Consider the following 16444-nt stretch of genomic DNA (forward strand, 5'->3'; position numbering starts at 1 on the left):
TTAATAACGATGCATCAAAGAATATTGTATAATTTGATTCCCTATTTTATTCAAAACCTTTTCAAAGGAAATCCACATTTTTCCGGATTTTATCTATTATTGATATTTGCATTTCGTATTTGCAATTTAAGTAAAATGTTTCGAAACATTTGTGTTTTTAAATATATTTTAAATTTATTTTAATTTCCCCTCTTAAAAAATTACTAAGCTACTTTCTTCTCTCTTATACGAGAATAATACAGTGGTCCCTGAGACTCCTTACTTCGCAAACGACCTTGATCCCCCTGTCAAGTTTCAACGTGGACTCCTTGCCACGCCCCCATCGATACACATATTACGATCGCTGATGCAGGAGGCGTAGCCGAGGGCGTGGGGGATGAAGTGCTGCTCGTAGACTCCTGAGAAAAGCTGTGCATATGGTCCACTGGCGAAGACGGCCACATCATCGCCGCCATGCGTCTCCGATTCCAGGGGCACTGTGCTGGGGAACATAAAGTCCTTGTTCTTCATGTTAATGGCCCTCAGATTCTTCCTCTTGACAGCACCTCCCTCCCTCAGAATGTTGCTGGCGTATCCCGGTCCATTGGCATAGCTTAGAGTGGCATATGGCAGATCATCCGCCGCCAACTGCCCATCGTTGATCCCAAATATGTCGTTCTTCCGGCTGGAGTAACCCGCCAGCGACATGGTGTGTGAATGGTCCGAACTGACCACGATCAAGGTATCGTCCGTGCTGGTGTGGCTCCTCGCAAATCTCACCGCCTTGTCGAACTCCGCCGTCTCATCGATGGCCCTCAGGGCCAACGTGTCGTGGTGGCCATGATCAATGCGTCCGCCCTCCACGAACAGGAAGTAGCCACGCCCCGCACTCTGCCGCTCCAGGATGTCCATGGCCACCTGCACCATTTCCTCCAGCGTGGGTTGCTCCGCGGCATTCGCATCCAGATGGTAGTCCATGTGGTAGGGGGCGAACAAACCCAACACTCGAGATGTCTGATTGGAGAGACTGAGCAGCTCCCTGCGGTTCTCCACATAATGAGCACTGTTTGTGTGCTGATTCTTCCATACCTCGATGAGATTGCGTCCGTCCAGCCGGCGACCAGGTGCTCCACTGGCATCTGTGTCGCTGCGTGGCAGGAAGTTCTCACGACCTCCGCCCATAATCACATTGAGCATTTGGCCCACGGGGCTGTTTATCAGCTGGCTGGCGGCATCTGGACAGAGAGTGGGGTCACCATTATCGCCAGCGACCTCGGCATCGTTTTCCCAGTTCCGGTTGGCCAGGTGCGCGTAAACTCCGGCCGGCGAGGCGTGGGTCACCGAAGTGGTGGTTACCAGGCCCGTGGCCATTCCCTTTTTCTGGGCCCAGGCCGCGATGGAGGACACACGGTGCTCCGGCAGCGCCTGTGCCTGGCAATCCTTGAACTGCACCGCCGCACTCACTCCGATCGTTCCGTAGTTGGCCTTGACACCACCCAAATAGGCGGTGGCGGTGCAGGCGGAGTCGGCCACCTGCATGTTGGCGCAGTAGGTCTTGCTGAGGCCCACATACGGGAACTGCTCGAAGGCGAACTGCTTCTCCTCGCCGCCCAGGTAAACGCGACCCGCGGTGATCGTGGGTATGGACATCCCATCGCCAATGAAGAGCATCACATTCCTGGCCAGTTGGGTGTTCAGTCTAGACTTGCTCTCCAGCTGCTGCTCCAACGTTTGGGTCGCCAATCCCTGCCAGTACTCCGCGTATCGCTCCTCCGCCCTCAGGGCATCGAAAACGATCTGGGGCATGGCTCGCTTGGAGCGACCTCTGAAGTTGGATCCGGATTCCGTCAAGGAGAACACTGGATGCATACGTCTCTCCGCATCGTTGGCGTTTTCTGCGGGTACAGTTGGCTTAGTTTTTGGGATAGATTACTTAGATCTAGACACACTTACCTCCTTTGCGGACTAGAGCACTCAGGCTGAGGAAAAACAAGAGCTGCAGCCTCATCTTTGTGATTTTTGGGTTTCCGAGCTGGCTGTACGCTGCCCGGCACGTTTCCTGCGCCACTGATAGCCGTTAGCACGAGACCTGCGATATTTATAGGCAGGTCCGAGATTTCATAACGATGTGCCGCCATCGACCTGACCGCCGGCTGATAAAGGAAAAGGCACGCTGCCTGGGTTGTTCGCCGGTTTTGGTTTTGTACACACCGAACAGTGCACAGTGCAACCTCCTCGAGAAGATACTTTAGGTAAAAAGATTCATTTTTAGTTGATGTCATTCAGGTTTTGCCTAAGAAGAACGCAATATTAAAATTTATTTATTATATTCTTAAATTAAACAAAAAGTGAAACCTCATCCTAAAAAGATAAACTTTTATTTAATAAAAATAATGAAAACGTTCTTAAAAACGTTTTATAATATATGTATTTATATTATTTTTTATTTTTAAGATCTTTTCATTCATAAACGTTTTTTTATGTTTAAGGAATCCATTTTATATTTATATTCAAAGCAGTTCAAATTATAATAATTTTGGCTTGGATTATTAGAATACAATACTAATAAGATACTAAAGTAAAAAAATAATATATTCTATTGATGGTTTTTAAGGAATAAGTACCAGCACATAAATGTAAGAAAACAAAATATAATATATTCTGTTGATGGTTTTTAAGGAATAAGTACCAGCACATAAATGTAAGAAAATGGATGCATTTTACAAATTTGTAAGAATATATAAGGAATTTTCCAGCATTCACTTTCGAGATACTTGTAGTAAGTATGGGAACACTCCTCAAGACATATAGGTACTTCCAGCTAGCGAGTCCTCACTGTAGATGTTATTTGAAAACTGTTGTTTTGCAGCGGCAATCGTTATCACCGGTCGCCGGAGTCGTCTGCCTGCCAGCCCGCCCGCGCGTCCCGATCGATTTGAGATCGCTCCGCTCGTCTGTTTCTGCCTGCCGCATCCGCCTTTTCTTTTGGGAACACGCGAGTTCTTCACGTGATCGCCGCTGATTGTGCCTGTGCCCGATTTCTATTTCGGGCTTCCAGCTAAGTCGTAAACGCGGGCTAATTACCCCCAACAGAAGATGCGGATAGGGTGATTTGAAAGTGCGCGCCAGCAGCCGCTGTGTGAATGGCAAACCATCGGATTCAATCTGCGATTCCATGCGAGGAGATGGCGCAAGCGCCAGCATCGCATCAAAACAATGAGCAGGAGTCAGCCACTTGTATCTGCATCTCGCTTCCGCCCACAGACAGATGTATCTCAAAGTGCCAAGAGCGAGAGTATCTTGCAGTATGAGTATCTCGGGAAGCATCCATCGGCATCCATCGGTTTTCGGATGCTGAGCGAGAGCTTCTGCTTTGGCAGCGCGCACTTGGCCAAAATAGTTGTTGGTTCGCATGCAAAACGTTAAAATCGCATTAGCTGAAAGACATTTTTTACCAACGGCGCGTTTTTAATTTTTTCTACACTACAACAACAAAAAAAAAATAAAATTAAATTAAATAGACAAAGTAGATGGCAAAAAGTAAAACAAAAAACAACGAGCAAAGCTAAACTAAACTTTTAACGTTCAAAAATTCGATGCGTATACATAAGTATAAATAAATAAGCGCGTGTATATATGAATACATATAATAAATGATATTTCAATAATTTTCAAACAACAAAAGGTTCGAGCAACGTTTTGTACAAAAAAAAAAGTGAAAAAAAGAATGAAAAGTGCTGGTGAAAAACAAATTAAGCTAGAAACAAGAAGTGAATGGCATTGATTTTTTTAAAATAGTTGACAGAAACGTAAAGTTATAAAGTTTCCGATTTTTGTGCATTCGTGTGTATAACTGTATGGAATGCAAGGACTCTTAAGCTTTTCTTTATCCCCTGTTTTTTTGTTGTTGGATTAGTGGGTTTTTTAAAAAAACATACTAGATGTAATGCCACACAGGAAAATTCATACATAATACAATACAGTAAATTGCTAACTGTGTTTCGGGCCCCTTGAAGTCAGCTCGTGTGTGTGTGTGTGTGCGTCGGGATTATGTGACTCTGCGTATACATATCTACAATGTCGGATGGCAGGGATATACTATATGTATTATATATAAAACCTTAGCCAAGTTGGACGCCCAGCTGGCTGCCAACATAGTTTCCCGTTTTGACAAATGTCCTGTGAGGATTCGGTCTTAATTTCCCTTGAAAACGCACTCCGCTTTAAGTTGCAGACCCCCAAAATTTGGGAAAAACTTCTGTTTAAAGGGGACATACATATTTCCTTTTCGCACAACAATCTGGCAACTTTCAATTGCCTTTCATTGACAGTTAAAACGAAAGTTATCAAAAACATAAACAGCCAACCATGATAATAATAGCAGCAACAACAACAACAACGGAGCGTTGACAACAACAAGGACAACAATAAGAACAATTGAGAAGTCAAACACGAGACAACAACACAAACACAAATTAAATAACAACGAAAAATAAAATTAGCCAAAAACTTTGCCAAAAGACACACACACACACACACACGCAGAAAGGGGCGTTGGGCAGGGGGTGTGGCCGTCCTTTATGGGGAAACAAACTTTTAACATAGTAGCCCACATACACGTACAAACGTACGCCCGTAAATTTTGCCACACACACAAACACACACACACACAGAAAAAAGAAATGAGGAAAAACAGAAAGCAGTAAAGAGAAAAGGAATCGAAGCGAAGGATGCGAGGGGGTGGGGGGGGATTGGGATACCAAAGGACGATTGCACACTGTGTCAATTTTGTAACAACTTTCGGAATACTATATTGTATAATGGAATGTACCCGTATCTGACAATCCCACTACAATGTACCAATAATGAGTTGTCTGCAAGGGTGTGCGTTTGTATACAGTGGTGTGTGTGTGCATTTTAATGGGGGCTTAAAAAACGTTTATAAAATGAGAATATTTAAAAAATTATATTTTTTAATTGTCGAAAATATTTGATACCTATACAAAACCAATATTTTTTCATGGGCCCATCTAATTTTAGAACATTTTGAATACATCGTTTTAATGATTACTGCTGTTTTCTTAATGCATGGCTAATTTCAGTCCGTTTCGAGTTATTTCAAAAATCGTAAGTTTAATTAGAAAAGCGAATGGAATTTTAATAGTTAATTAATTTATATTTCTTAAGCCTTCGAGTATTTTTCGATAAGGAAGAAAAAAATAGATTGAAATTCAAATATAGAAATATTTCTAAGATTTTCAGTTAGCAATTATATGATTTGGATTCTAGAATTTGTATAGTTCTTAAACCTTTTATAATTTCAACAAGGTTTTCATATTATTGTCAGCGCTCATGGAAAATAATCTAACTTTACTCACAATAAAACAGTTTTAATATGTGGTATGCAATTTGACTATTGCCTCATCAAACTCTTTAAATGAAATTACTTATAATTTCAACAGCACATTGCTTAATTGTATATATTTAACCTAGTCTTCAATATTTGATAACTGCGGATACCCGACGTTAGTTCAATTGCCTCCAATTCCTGGAATCCATTATAAATTTCCTCAAAAATTTCGTTTTCTCTTGGGCTGTTCGAATAAATGTTTGGCAATTCCCCAGTTTGAATACATGATACATGCCAACTCCATCCCATAGTACATCATCAGCGAGCATTGTTGTTGGGAGGAAAAGGATGCGCGATGCGGGACGCACGAGCGGATAAAACGAACGCACGACCAGAGCAGTGCGGCACGACTGCTTTCTCCCAGCTTTCTCTCTGGCGCCACCCCACCCACCTTTCACCGCCCATCACCCACCGCCCACCACCCACTTGGCCCCCCAAAAAGCACGCGCTCCAGCAGCGAGTTAACTTTGACGTTATGCTGTAAGCGTTGGGTGCTTCGTTTAAATGAGTGCTCGTTGAATGTGTGAGTAATTGGGGGGATGCTGGTTGAGGGGTTGGAAAAAGGGGAATGGTGGGTGGCTTGGGTGGGGGGTGTTGTAGCTTGGGGATTGCTCGGAATGGAAGAGCAAACGACAACAAGCAAAACATTGATGTTACTGGCGGAGGTTGCCAGCAGACGCTGGCTGGCTTTTATAGTTTCACCAAAGGAGTGAAATGGCGCCAGCTGAAGATTTATGCATGTATTTGTGACCGTGTAAGTGTGTGTGCGTGTGTGTGTGCGGGAAATTATGAAAGCATTTGTGTGTGAGTTTGAGTAAACAAGACCACCGTTTTTGGTCGGGGGTGGTTTTGCCCGGCCCACACGGCGTATGTGTGTTTTTGGGCCTGCCTATATTTGCGGGTGTATGTATCGTGTGTTTGCGTGTTTGCTCACCTTCGCTGCATTTGCTGATTTTAAGGCCGCCGCATATTGTTAATGGCCTTCTGCCACTCGCCGCCCGCCGTCCGCCCCCCGCATCCCGATCCTCCAGAGCCGGTGATGAGGACGAAGATTGAGGCCGTCCAGCAATGGCACTCACTGCAGCTCTGAATGACCTTCACCCATTTAACGGCACTTAACCGACCGAAAGTTGAATGTCATCGCAATTTATTTGCCATTTTTGGCTGCCTACATTTACAAAAGGCTAAACCAGAAAGCCCTAGCAATAGAAATATAAATCACTCATGTTGTTATGAAAAGTTTTGTTCAGATATGGTAGAAAAAAGAACTTGTAGTTTTTTTGAAATACCCACGAATATATGAAAGTTAAAACAAGTAACGAAAAACGGCCATCAACAACATTGATGTCTAAACAAAAAAAAATATATTTTTTTTAGATCTTCTGCAACAACCAAAGTATTAAACACATTTAAATTTTCCACCCGAAGAAATGTTTAAAAACAATTTCGAGCAACGTAAGCTCCCCAATTAAAACAATTGCCAAAAATATGTGTTTAGCTTTTTTGTTTAATTCTTTAAAGGAAATGTTAACAAAGTGTGTTTCGAGTTAAAGAAGATTCAGGCATATAAAGTATGCAGGTCCAAGTTAATGACCAAAAAAGGAAGTGACTTTCGTCCTTGATGCACCGCTCTCAGTAAATCACAAACACTGAAAGCTGCACAATGCACAATGCACAGGTGGGGGATGGATAGCTCAGTTTAATTTTAGAATCGGATATATCCATGCAATGGAAATTGAGCGGCTCCCGGGAATTACCATGACAACGACGAGCTGCAGCGAACTGCCTCAAAGTACAGTTTTAGTCCGATTCCGGATTTACGGTCAAGTGGTCGCACATCCCGATTGATCGCCTCCAAGGAAACGGTGATATTTGCATTTATTAATCAACATCCAATCAAATTAAATTTCCATAAAAGACGGCGTGTGTAAATGTATCATATATAAAATGTATGAACGGGAAAATAAATAGGACTGCCATTCCAATTTGTACATTATGGCCAATGGCAAATTTAATATCATCCGCGAGCGGGCAAAATTGCTGTCGTTAAAATATTTTACAACATCCTACAAAGATTGAAAACGAATCAAGCGAACATCCATGCGAGTGGGCGTGTGTTTATGGGTGTGGGTGTTTGGGGGGCGTGGCCTTTTGGGGCAGTCCCCAGTATTGATGCTGCCGCCTTAAAGTAAAACATGAAAATTCAAATTTTGGCAGAGTCATGTGAAAATCGCATGTTGTTTATTTACATTGTTTGGGGCTGTAAAAGCTAAACGGGCAAAAGCGCAGTGAACGAGATATATACAATGTGTACGTATACGTAACGTGCATATCGCGTGTGTAATTAGAGGCCATCAATTGCCGGATTGAAAGTGCCTGTCGCTTGGAAGATTTGTGGGTCTTGGGAAATATGAAGGATTTGTGTGTGTTTACATTGGGGCGAATGCACTGCCTTTGCCTTATTTATTTCTGCTCTGCGATAAACAAACGCGGAATGAGGAAGTGGTATATGAATTCTTTTAACTGCTGCCAAATTTATTCAAAAGATCCTTTAAGTCTCTGTAAGCCGGGCCAAAACTTTTCCACCTGGTTCAGTTTCACTGGCATTTAAAGCAATTAAAAAGTCACACACAAAATACCCGCCCATACACAGAAAAGTTGAACTTAATTTAGCAACAAAGTGAATAACAATTTTAGACACCTCCTCCAAAGGGGCTTTCCCATTTTCCTCCGCTGACAGACAGCTGTTACATGGAAATGAGCCAGAATTTCATTTAAGCCATTGAAATGCCGTGCTCTTCGTTTTTTTTTTGTGTCGCTTACTTTGCAAGTTATTGAACCCGTAAAAGTTTTTAATTAAAATTCAAATTAGACAAATTAAATTGCCTGCTAGGTGGCCCGATTGCCATTCGAAATGGAAGATGTATTTTTATGGGAAGTCTTGGGAACGTGCGTTAAATTTTAATTGATTTTTCCCAGCGAATTGTGGGTGTCTGTGTGTGTGTGTGTATCTGTGTGTGTGTACCTGCGTACGCCCAAAGTAAACGAAGCGAGATGTGAAAACAGAGATGTGGAGTACAGAACAACAGACACAGATACACAGATACACATACAAACAGCACACAGATGCGAATTGGCAGACATTCAGGCGTGCGAATAAACGCACACACTCTCCCGAACAAAGCACACACACACACACACGCACACATTCACAGAACAGGACTCGGATTTCATATTCGTGTTCGGATTCGCATTCGTATTCCCATTCGGTTCTCTGAATGAGAAGCTGGATGTGTGAATGTGTGCGGAGGGTGGTGGGCGGTGGGCGGTGGGTGGTAAGGCTTCCCTTTGAAAGGACAATTCAAGGAGGCAAACGAAAAACATTTTGCCCCTCCTGTTCATGCTGTTGTTGTTGTTCGTTCGTAGGCTGTTTATTGCCATGCCTTGGCGTTGTTGTTAGTGTTGTTGCTGTTGTTATCCTGCTGATGCTGTGTATCTATGTAGAATATATCGATTTATTTTGACTTCTCTTTATGTGTTCAGCCTTCCCTAATACATACAAGCAGGGGCGTACTGAGAAATATTTGCATTGTGATTCACTTTGGAATTGAAAGTATTAAATATATTAGTTTGTCTTGCTTTTTTAAATCAAGTAAACTATGGTTTAATCAGTTGAAGCTTGAGATTTTTAAATAAGGTCTAAAAGAATATATCATTACTGTTTGATTAACTTTCTAAATAAGGTCCAACAGAATATATCATTACTGTTATATTTTCTAACATTTAAATCTTCTTCAGCTTTTTAATATTAATTAGATATGTTTCTACCAACTTTCCAAATATAAAATAAATCGCGGAAGTAGTTTCAACAATGCTGGAAAGCAGGCTACACTTTTAATATATAATAATATAATAACAGTCATAATATTTTACTAATATTTTTGTGAATCCGTAATATATGTACTGCACGCAAGTAGAGATGAATTTATTTTTATAGCATCCTTTAAGTGATCTGAAATCCCCCTTGACCCGCTCCCGACCAAGCCCCTGCCTACAAGCGTATTATTTAATACGGGCAGGACGATAAGGCTCCAAAACTCGGTTAGCAGGCCCACTTTAGGGCGCTTCTGGGTTGAGCGGTTGAGCGGTTGAGGCTCCCTTTTGCCTTTTCCTCCTTCTTTTCTGGATGTTGTTTCTCGCTTTACTTTTTGCGCTTAATGCGCCAATTCTGACAACAGTCGAGCGGTAATGGGTGGGGGTCCTTCGGATGGAAGGCAAGTCGGCAGCGACCCAAAGTCAAATTGAGTAAAACGCATTGAAAACTTAAGTAATTTCCCAAGAACGGCCCACAGTTCTTAAAAGCTTTTTTTCCTGCCTTTGTTCTAAACGAGAAGCCCGAAGCAAACGTTTCTGCCTTTTTTTATTACTATTTTCTGTTTCGCTCCTTTGCTCTTGTTATTGCAGATGGCCAAAGTTGTTGGCCAAGTATAAAAATGTGTTTTATATTGTAATAACGAAGAATGCACTGAAGTCGAAACTCGACAAGCGGACGGGGGAAACCGAAAAAACAGAACAGCACACAAAAATTCATAAACTGTTTAATGAAGCGGAGCAATTACATAAGGCCAAAATCGAAGTGAGCAAGTGCAGCAAGGAAATGCTAAAAGACGATGATAAAGCCAATTAGATTAGTAACAGAAAAGCCAAATGAAATTAGGGACACAACAAAATTTGTGCTTTTCTAAAACCATTTTAATCTCTTTTCCGCAGTAAGATGTTAAGATGTAATCGATAAAAGCGTGCCAAGCCGTCCTCTTTACAAAGAATCAACCCTCAACTAAAGTAAACTACGACTTTTTAAAGTTATAAACCTTGAAAAGGACAAACGAAACGTTGGTAGAATAGCAGAACAAGGAGTGACTTGTGTGTTTTTGTGTACATAAAAACGGAAAGTATGTGAATCCGAGGTGCTAAAATGGCCGCCCTCTTGCTTCTGGCCCACCTTGTGTCTCTAGTGTCCGTGCGTGTGAAATAAAACAAAAAAAAAAGAAAAAAGAAAAGCGAAAAAATAAGAAAAGCGATAAAACGACAACTACCACAATCAGCGACGGTGGAATAGCGATTCAATGTCACAGTCAGCGAGCAGCATCTATGTGCCCAGCTTCAGATACAGATACAGATTCAGATACTGGCACCCATATACATATACCCACACCCACACATATGTATACCGCTCGCGTGTGTAGAGAAAAGCCATAGCCGCAGATTAGTGAGCCAGTTTCAAGGGGCAGACAACGAAGAAGCCAAGACGACGACAATCAACATTCATCATACGCACCGTGGGACGCGGCGCAAAACGCAAATGCAGCCCCCGATCGATCGGTAAGCCAAAAAGCAAATGAAAACTGAACCCCACTCTTTCGTGTCCCCTTCTCTCCACACCTTACTCAACTTTGATTTGAACTCTTTTCATTTGATTGGTGTTTCCGTTTGTTTCACTACTAACACAGACTAACCAATAAAGTAGGTGAAGCTAGAGTACACAGAGAAACTGTGTAGCTTGAAAATCTTTTACTTAACACTTTTAGTTTGAACCTATTTTTCAATTAAAATAAAAGTTGTCTCAAATTGTATAGCCAAATTCTTTAGTTATGTACTTCTTTTATATAAACCTTAATGAAAAGTTATGGTTACTATTCATAATTCAAACTGGTAATTTTAATACCTTTAATACTTAAAGTACGATAACATTTAAAATGCCTGCGATTTAAATCAGTAGAGCAGTTCGACTAACCCTTAACTGCGCCCAATGTTGTGCTATGTGATGATCCTTATAGTGATGATGATGGCTCCTCTTCCTGTGATAAATGTTCCAATTTATTTATGGCTGGCATTAACAAGCATCTAAAATATGTGCTGACACAAAAACACTCGCACACCCTAAACACCCACACAAAAGCGGTATTGGCACTGGGTATTGCGACAAATTCACGCGGCGGAAACGTGCTGCCAACAAAGCAAAACTCGGTGTACCCTGCACTGGCAACAACAACAATAATAATACATAATAAGAACAAGAAATAACAAAAAACCATCGACAACAACCTCCACAGCAACCACTTTTCTGTGTTCAAAGTTCAATGACGTTGGCATCGTCATCCAAGCCATTTCTGTTTCAAACTAATGGAAAATTTGTACTTTTTGTGGCTTCAATTTCACCAGAATTTCAATTCCAATTTTTATTCCTCGAACTAGCTTTAAATTTAAATTCAGTCGGAAAAGTTTGAGTTTATTTCCGGGGAATATGGTGGTCATAAATAGTGCATTGTTGCGGTTGACTGAATTGTGTTTGGATTTCATACAGGTGTTGTTGATGCCTGAAAAGAAAATCGAAGTTTATAAATAATATTTAATATAAATGTATAATATAAAATGTAAATGCATGTTTTGTATTCAGAAAATTTGATTTTAGCAAGACTAAATTAAGGAATATACAACTTTTAATTATTGATTGTTATAAAACGGTCATAATAAAATATTATTTAATATTTCACTGTTAAATCCATAATGAAACTATTGATTTACCAAAGATTCTATAATCATAACATTGTAAATTGTTGATAAACAAAGTCAAATATTATTAACTTTGATTTTGTTAGGCAGTAAATGGAAATTGTACATTATTTGATCAGCTTATTATATGGCCCTTAAGGTGAACTGGGGAATTACTCGGTTTAAATAAAAAAGGTAAAGACTTAGTGACTGCTGCTAATGACGGCGATTCCTTTCAGTGACCAATGCCTGCCAGTCAAATTTATGACCAAAGCGAAATAATAGACAATTGACGTCACCGTAAAATAGGTATAGGAATTTCTTATTTATTTATTCTTTTTTTCCTCTCGACTTTTGACTATTTTTTTTCTGGTATCTTGCCTATGCGGTAACACTTTCCTCATTGCGTCAAGGAAAGTCGAAAGAGAAGCAAGTGAGCGATCTCCGCAGATGACTTATGGAGGACGCAGCGTTGATCTATTGCTGATAAAGTGAAAGTCAAGTTATGTTAGAAATGTAATTATTCATGTCTGGGGAGGGACAAACGAACAAAGAATCCGGCTTAAATTTTTGAGGAACATGCTAAATGTAGTGACAATGGGCAGCCAGCAGCGGCTTTTTGGAAAATATGTAGTGTTTGGCTTGTTTTGCCTTTGCGTCTGGCGTCTCGACGGTTGATGGTCGTCGCGTCATTTATCTGTCAGCATTTGCCTTTGCTTGATGAACTATTAATTTCTGGTTGCCGAGGCAAGAATTTATTTTCGTCAACTGCGGCACGTGTGCCCCGAACATCAACATCAACTCGGATCCGAGTGCGAATGCGAATGCGGCTGCTGTGCGCTGTTGAGGTTCATAAAAAGCAATTTGAATAAATTCCCAGCGAAGAGTGACAAATCCCTACAGTTTGCAGCAGTAAAATATGTGGACATAAAACACGAAATTTGTGGAATATTTATCAGGCATTTGAATAAAGGCAGGAGCCCTATTCTGATGCAAAATGTCGAAGGCTTGGTAATCCGATTTGCAGGACATGAAATTTATGCCACACATTTCAATGAGACCACAAATTCATTAATTATAATCTGATGCAAAATACATTTTCCGAATGCGATAGAGGCCTTGAATATTTCGTTGCGGCAAAGTACCTCAAAGTTCTAACTAATTCAATTATCCGCTTGATTAAACTGCACTCGATTGTGTTTTTCGCACACATTCTTACATATTGTTATGAGTAATTTGCGGTTTTAAGGGCCAAATAGGCTGCAACATTGTGCCGAACATAATTGGAAGGCGTCTGGCGGAAAAGATATGTCAGACAAAGGCAGGGGCTGCTTTGTGTCGGCCTCTACTGACAACGACAGGTGGTCGGCCATGTACTGGGGCAAAGAGGTAAAGCGCAGGAAAGCAGTACCAGAAGTAGCGACGGCCTACGCGGCGTATGCGTGTTCCGCCTCCAAGGATGAGCGATGAGATGATCGCACAGGTTTCGCCTTATTCTGGCTCTCGAATTTGCTCGGCAGCGAGATGTATGTCCATTAGCTGATTTAATGAAATCGTAAATCAAATGAGCGGATTGCTAAAAATATATCTGGCGCGTATTTTATGTTTTTTGAAGTGGAACTTATGCACAACAGCAACAAACTAGCAGAAACGTCCGCCGGCAGCCGCTGAACAATAGATGAAACGTGGACGATTGTGCCAAAGTTTAAGTATGTCCCTGCCTTTTCGGGCACATGCATGTGTGGACAGAGAAAAAATGGAACTCTTAAACCCACTTTTAGGAGTATTATTCAGGTTCTTTTAAAATTAAGCCCCTTGTATATCCACATTGCTTCTACAATAAGTCGGACATAGTCCTCTTTAGCTAAAAACGGGGTAATAAAAAACAAAAATTCAAAATCATATATTAATTACATATGGTTCAAAAATCTGTAGGTTAAATGTAAGGCTGAACAAATTCTTATTGATTTTTAAACCCTTCAAAATATGAACTTAAATCTATTATAATTAATTTTGCAAGGAAACGTTATAGTTTTTTCATATATTTAAATAATAATTGTATGAGGTTTTTTTCCTTCAGTGAATAAAATCAATGTTTCAAAAATCTGCCAGAGAAAATAGTAATCGAAAGATTACTATACGTTCCTATTAGGATGTTCCTACATATAACAATATCTAAGTTATACTTTTCTTTTTTATTTATTTATTTAATATACCCATCTTTTTATAGAGATTTTTCCTCAGTGCATTTATAGCATGGCTATGTGTTGGTGTCTTCTAATGATGAGCACATGTAATGCCTCGAATTGCAAAACTTGGCGTTTTATTTCGGCATTTCTCGCCGTGAATAATGCATGCGATTCCTTGGTCGCCTTTCGGGTTGGTCTGCTTGGGCTGGGTTTTGGTTGTGGTTTTAGTGTTTGTTTCTGTTTCTGTTTCAGTTTCTGTTCTGTTTCTGTTTCTGCCAAAAGTGCAGCATTGTCGCCGCCGTCTTGGCCGTCCGTCTCTCAATAGGCGTGTCCGTTGTGGCCAAGATTTCGCTTGGCTGGCCGGCGTCACAGTTTTCGCGTCTGCGTCTGCACTTTCCCATGGATGCCAATGGGTGTGCGCATCTTTATTTAATTAACATATTTTATTTGCCGCACACACCACACACCATACACCTCACACACACACACACACAGAGCTGGTGTGATTTATGCCCGGCGTTTTGTGCACTTTATGCTGCCTTTCAGTCAGCGCCGAGATCATGGCGATTGTCATCTTTAAGTAGCTTTTTAGCTTTGTCCCAGAGCAAACCCTGCATCCCCCAGAATCCCTATCCGTCGCATTAATCGCCGGCATTAGTCAGTTTTTGGGGCCATTGTTGGCACTGGCCGTGTGACTAATTTGATTACACTCACCAAGAATTTGAATATTTCGCGATTCTGACTTTATTTTGAGGCATTTTATTGTATTGTCCGCCCCGAGAACTGTCGCCTTTCTGCATTAAATTAATGCTCACTTACTGTGCCAGCCATCTAATGTTATTTATATAGAAAATCAAATACTGTCGGTGTCTGAGTGCATCGCGCAGATACTATCGCCAGTATCCGTGAACATTCCTCGAATGATATGTCATCAAAATGTGATTAATTTAATGCCTTCAACTCACATGCAGCCGAGAGCAGCAGTATTTTTCAGGATTTCTAATAGCAGAATTGTCAACAAATATTTATTTCATTCTTTAAAGATCAGAAATAGGAAACAAAAGTGAAGGTTTTCAAGGCTTGGAAATACATTTAGTTCAGCGAATTTTATTTCCTGATAAAAGCCTTTATTTTAACCAATTAACGTTTATCTAAACAAATGTATAAAACTCATTTACTATTTCAAAAACCATTGTAAGCAAAAGTAACCTCAAAACAAAATAGCAAAACGGTCCAAATAAGCTCAAATATTAGTCAGAACCTTAAAGTTTTTATTCCGGGCCATAAAAGCAAAGCGAAATAAAGGAATGCTGCTGGCACTCTGTACTCACTATTAACCCAATTCAGCGGGGAGTACAAAAGAAAACGCAACTCTCAAAAGCCATTTAAGCATTATGTGCAATAAAAATTATAAATAAAAGCCAGCACACACAACACACTCCACGCGGAATGGAGGCGAATGTTTATGGGTGGCGCGTTCTCATTAGGAAGAGTGTTCGATAATTAAACAGAAATGTAAATCAAGGCATCGGATTTTCCCCCATTTTCCGCCTCTGTCTCCCTCGCACGTGTGGCAATTAGCGGGCGATCAGCGCGCAGCTGTTTAATTGGCACTAAAGCCCAAACCGAAGTATTCGCCATTGTCCACCGATGCTGATTATTAAGCGGCAAATCAAACAGCCAGAAATTAGCTTATATGCAGACAAACAAAAACATTAAATTAAGTATACGACTTTATGCGTATCCATATACATATATTGTATTTTCGGGATGTGTATATGCTCATATTGATGCGGATGTGGGATAACACTTAATATCTGTTTATTTTCGGTGTGCGCGAATGATTTTAATTGGATTTTGATATGAAATATCCAACACGCTCCACATTCTTCACTCACCTTGGCAGAGGCCTGCCGCTTTCGATCTGTCTTTAGCATTTTACACACGATTATTTTTAGTCTGTGGTCTAACATTGAAAACGCGAATGTTTATATGTTTGCCGTCTAATTTTGCGCCTAGTTATTAATATTATTTTTATGAGATTTTCTTGTTTGGATGATGCTGCTGTTGACACGACCAGCGGGGCGTATGCGCAATGTGTTTGCTGTGTCTTGTTGTTGGTAATCGGAGTGTGAAAACGCGAATGGCAAACAATGTAGAAAATTAAGGAAATCAAATTCAAATAGGAGACTATAAAAATTCACGATCAAAATATTAAACAAATAACTGAGGGCTTGCCATGGAATTCCGCGGCCACCTTTGTTTTTTACCCCGTTTATTGTGGTCGTTTTTATCGCCTTTTCTGCCGGTGTTA

The 16444-nt window shown here is 40.8% G+C and overlaps 2 protein-coding genes across 6 annotated transcripts in view; one reads left to right on the forward strand and one right to left on the reverse strand.

Moving 5' to 3' along the window:
- Positions 1-40: 40 nt before the first annotated feature.
- On the reverse strand, positions 41-2065 carry LOC108046681 (alkaline phosphatase). Its single transcript, XM_017126530.2, has 2 exons — positions 1933-2065; positions 41-1874 (listed from the first exon to the last, which is right to left on the reverse strand). Exons 1-2 carry the CDS (start codon positions 1985-1987, stop codon positions 295-297), a joined length of 1635 nt encoding a protein of 544 aa, XP_016982019.1. The 5' UTR covers positions 1988-2065; the 3' UTR covers positions 41-294.
- Positions 2066-3304: 1239 nt separating this feature from the next.
- The window catches only part of LOC108046578 (serine-rich adhesin for platelets), a 34830-nt gene continuing 21690 nt past the window's right edge, over positions 3305-16444 (forward strand). The window contains exons 1-2 of one of the 5 annotated variants that reach the window (XM_017126367.2): positions 3305-3749; positions 10160-10771. The gene's annotated coding sequence lies outside the window, so the exon portion shown is untranslated. Of the gene's footprint in view, positions 3750-8766; positions 10772-16444 lie in introns of those variants that run through there. The other 4 variants (XM_017126369.2, XM_017126371.2, XM_017126370.2 and 1 more) reach the window with 4 other exon arrangements.

The sequence above is a fragment of the Drosophila rhopaloa genome, unplaced genomic scaffold (genome assembly GCF_018152115.1).
Source record: "Drosophila rhopaloa isolate 14029-0021.01 unplaced genomic scaffold, ASM1815211v1 contig_167, whole genome shotgun sequence".
NCBI classification, from domain to species: Eukaryota; Metazoa; Arthropoda; class Insecta; order Diptera; family Drosophilidae; genus Drosophila; species Drosophila rhopaloa.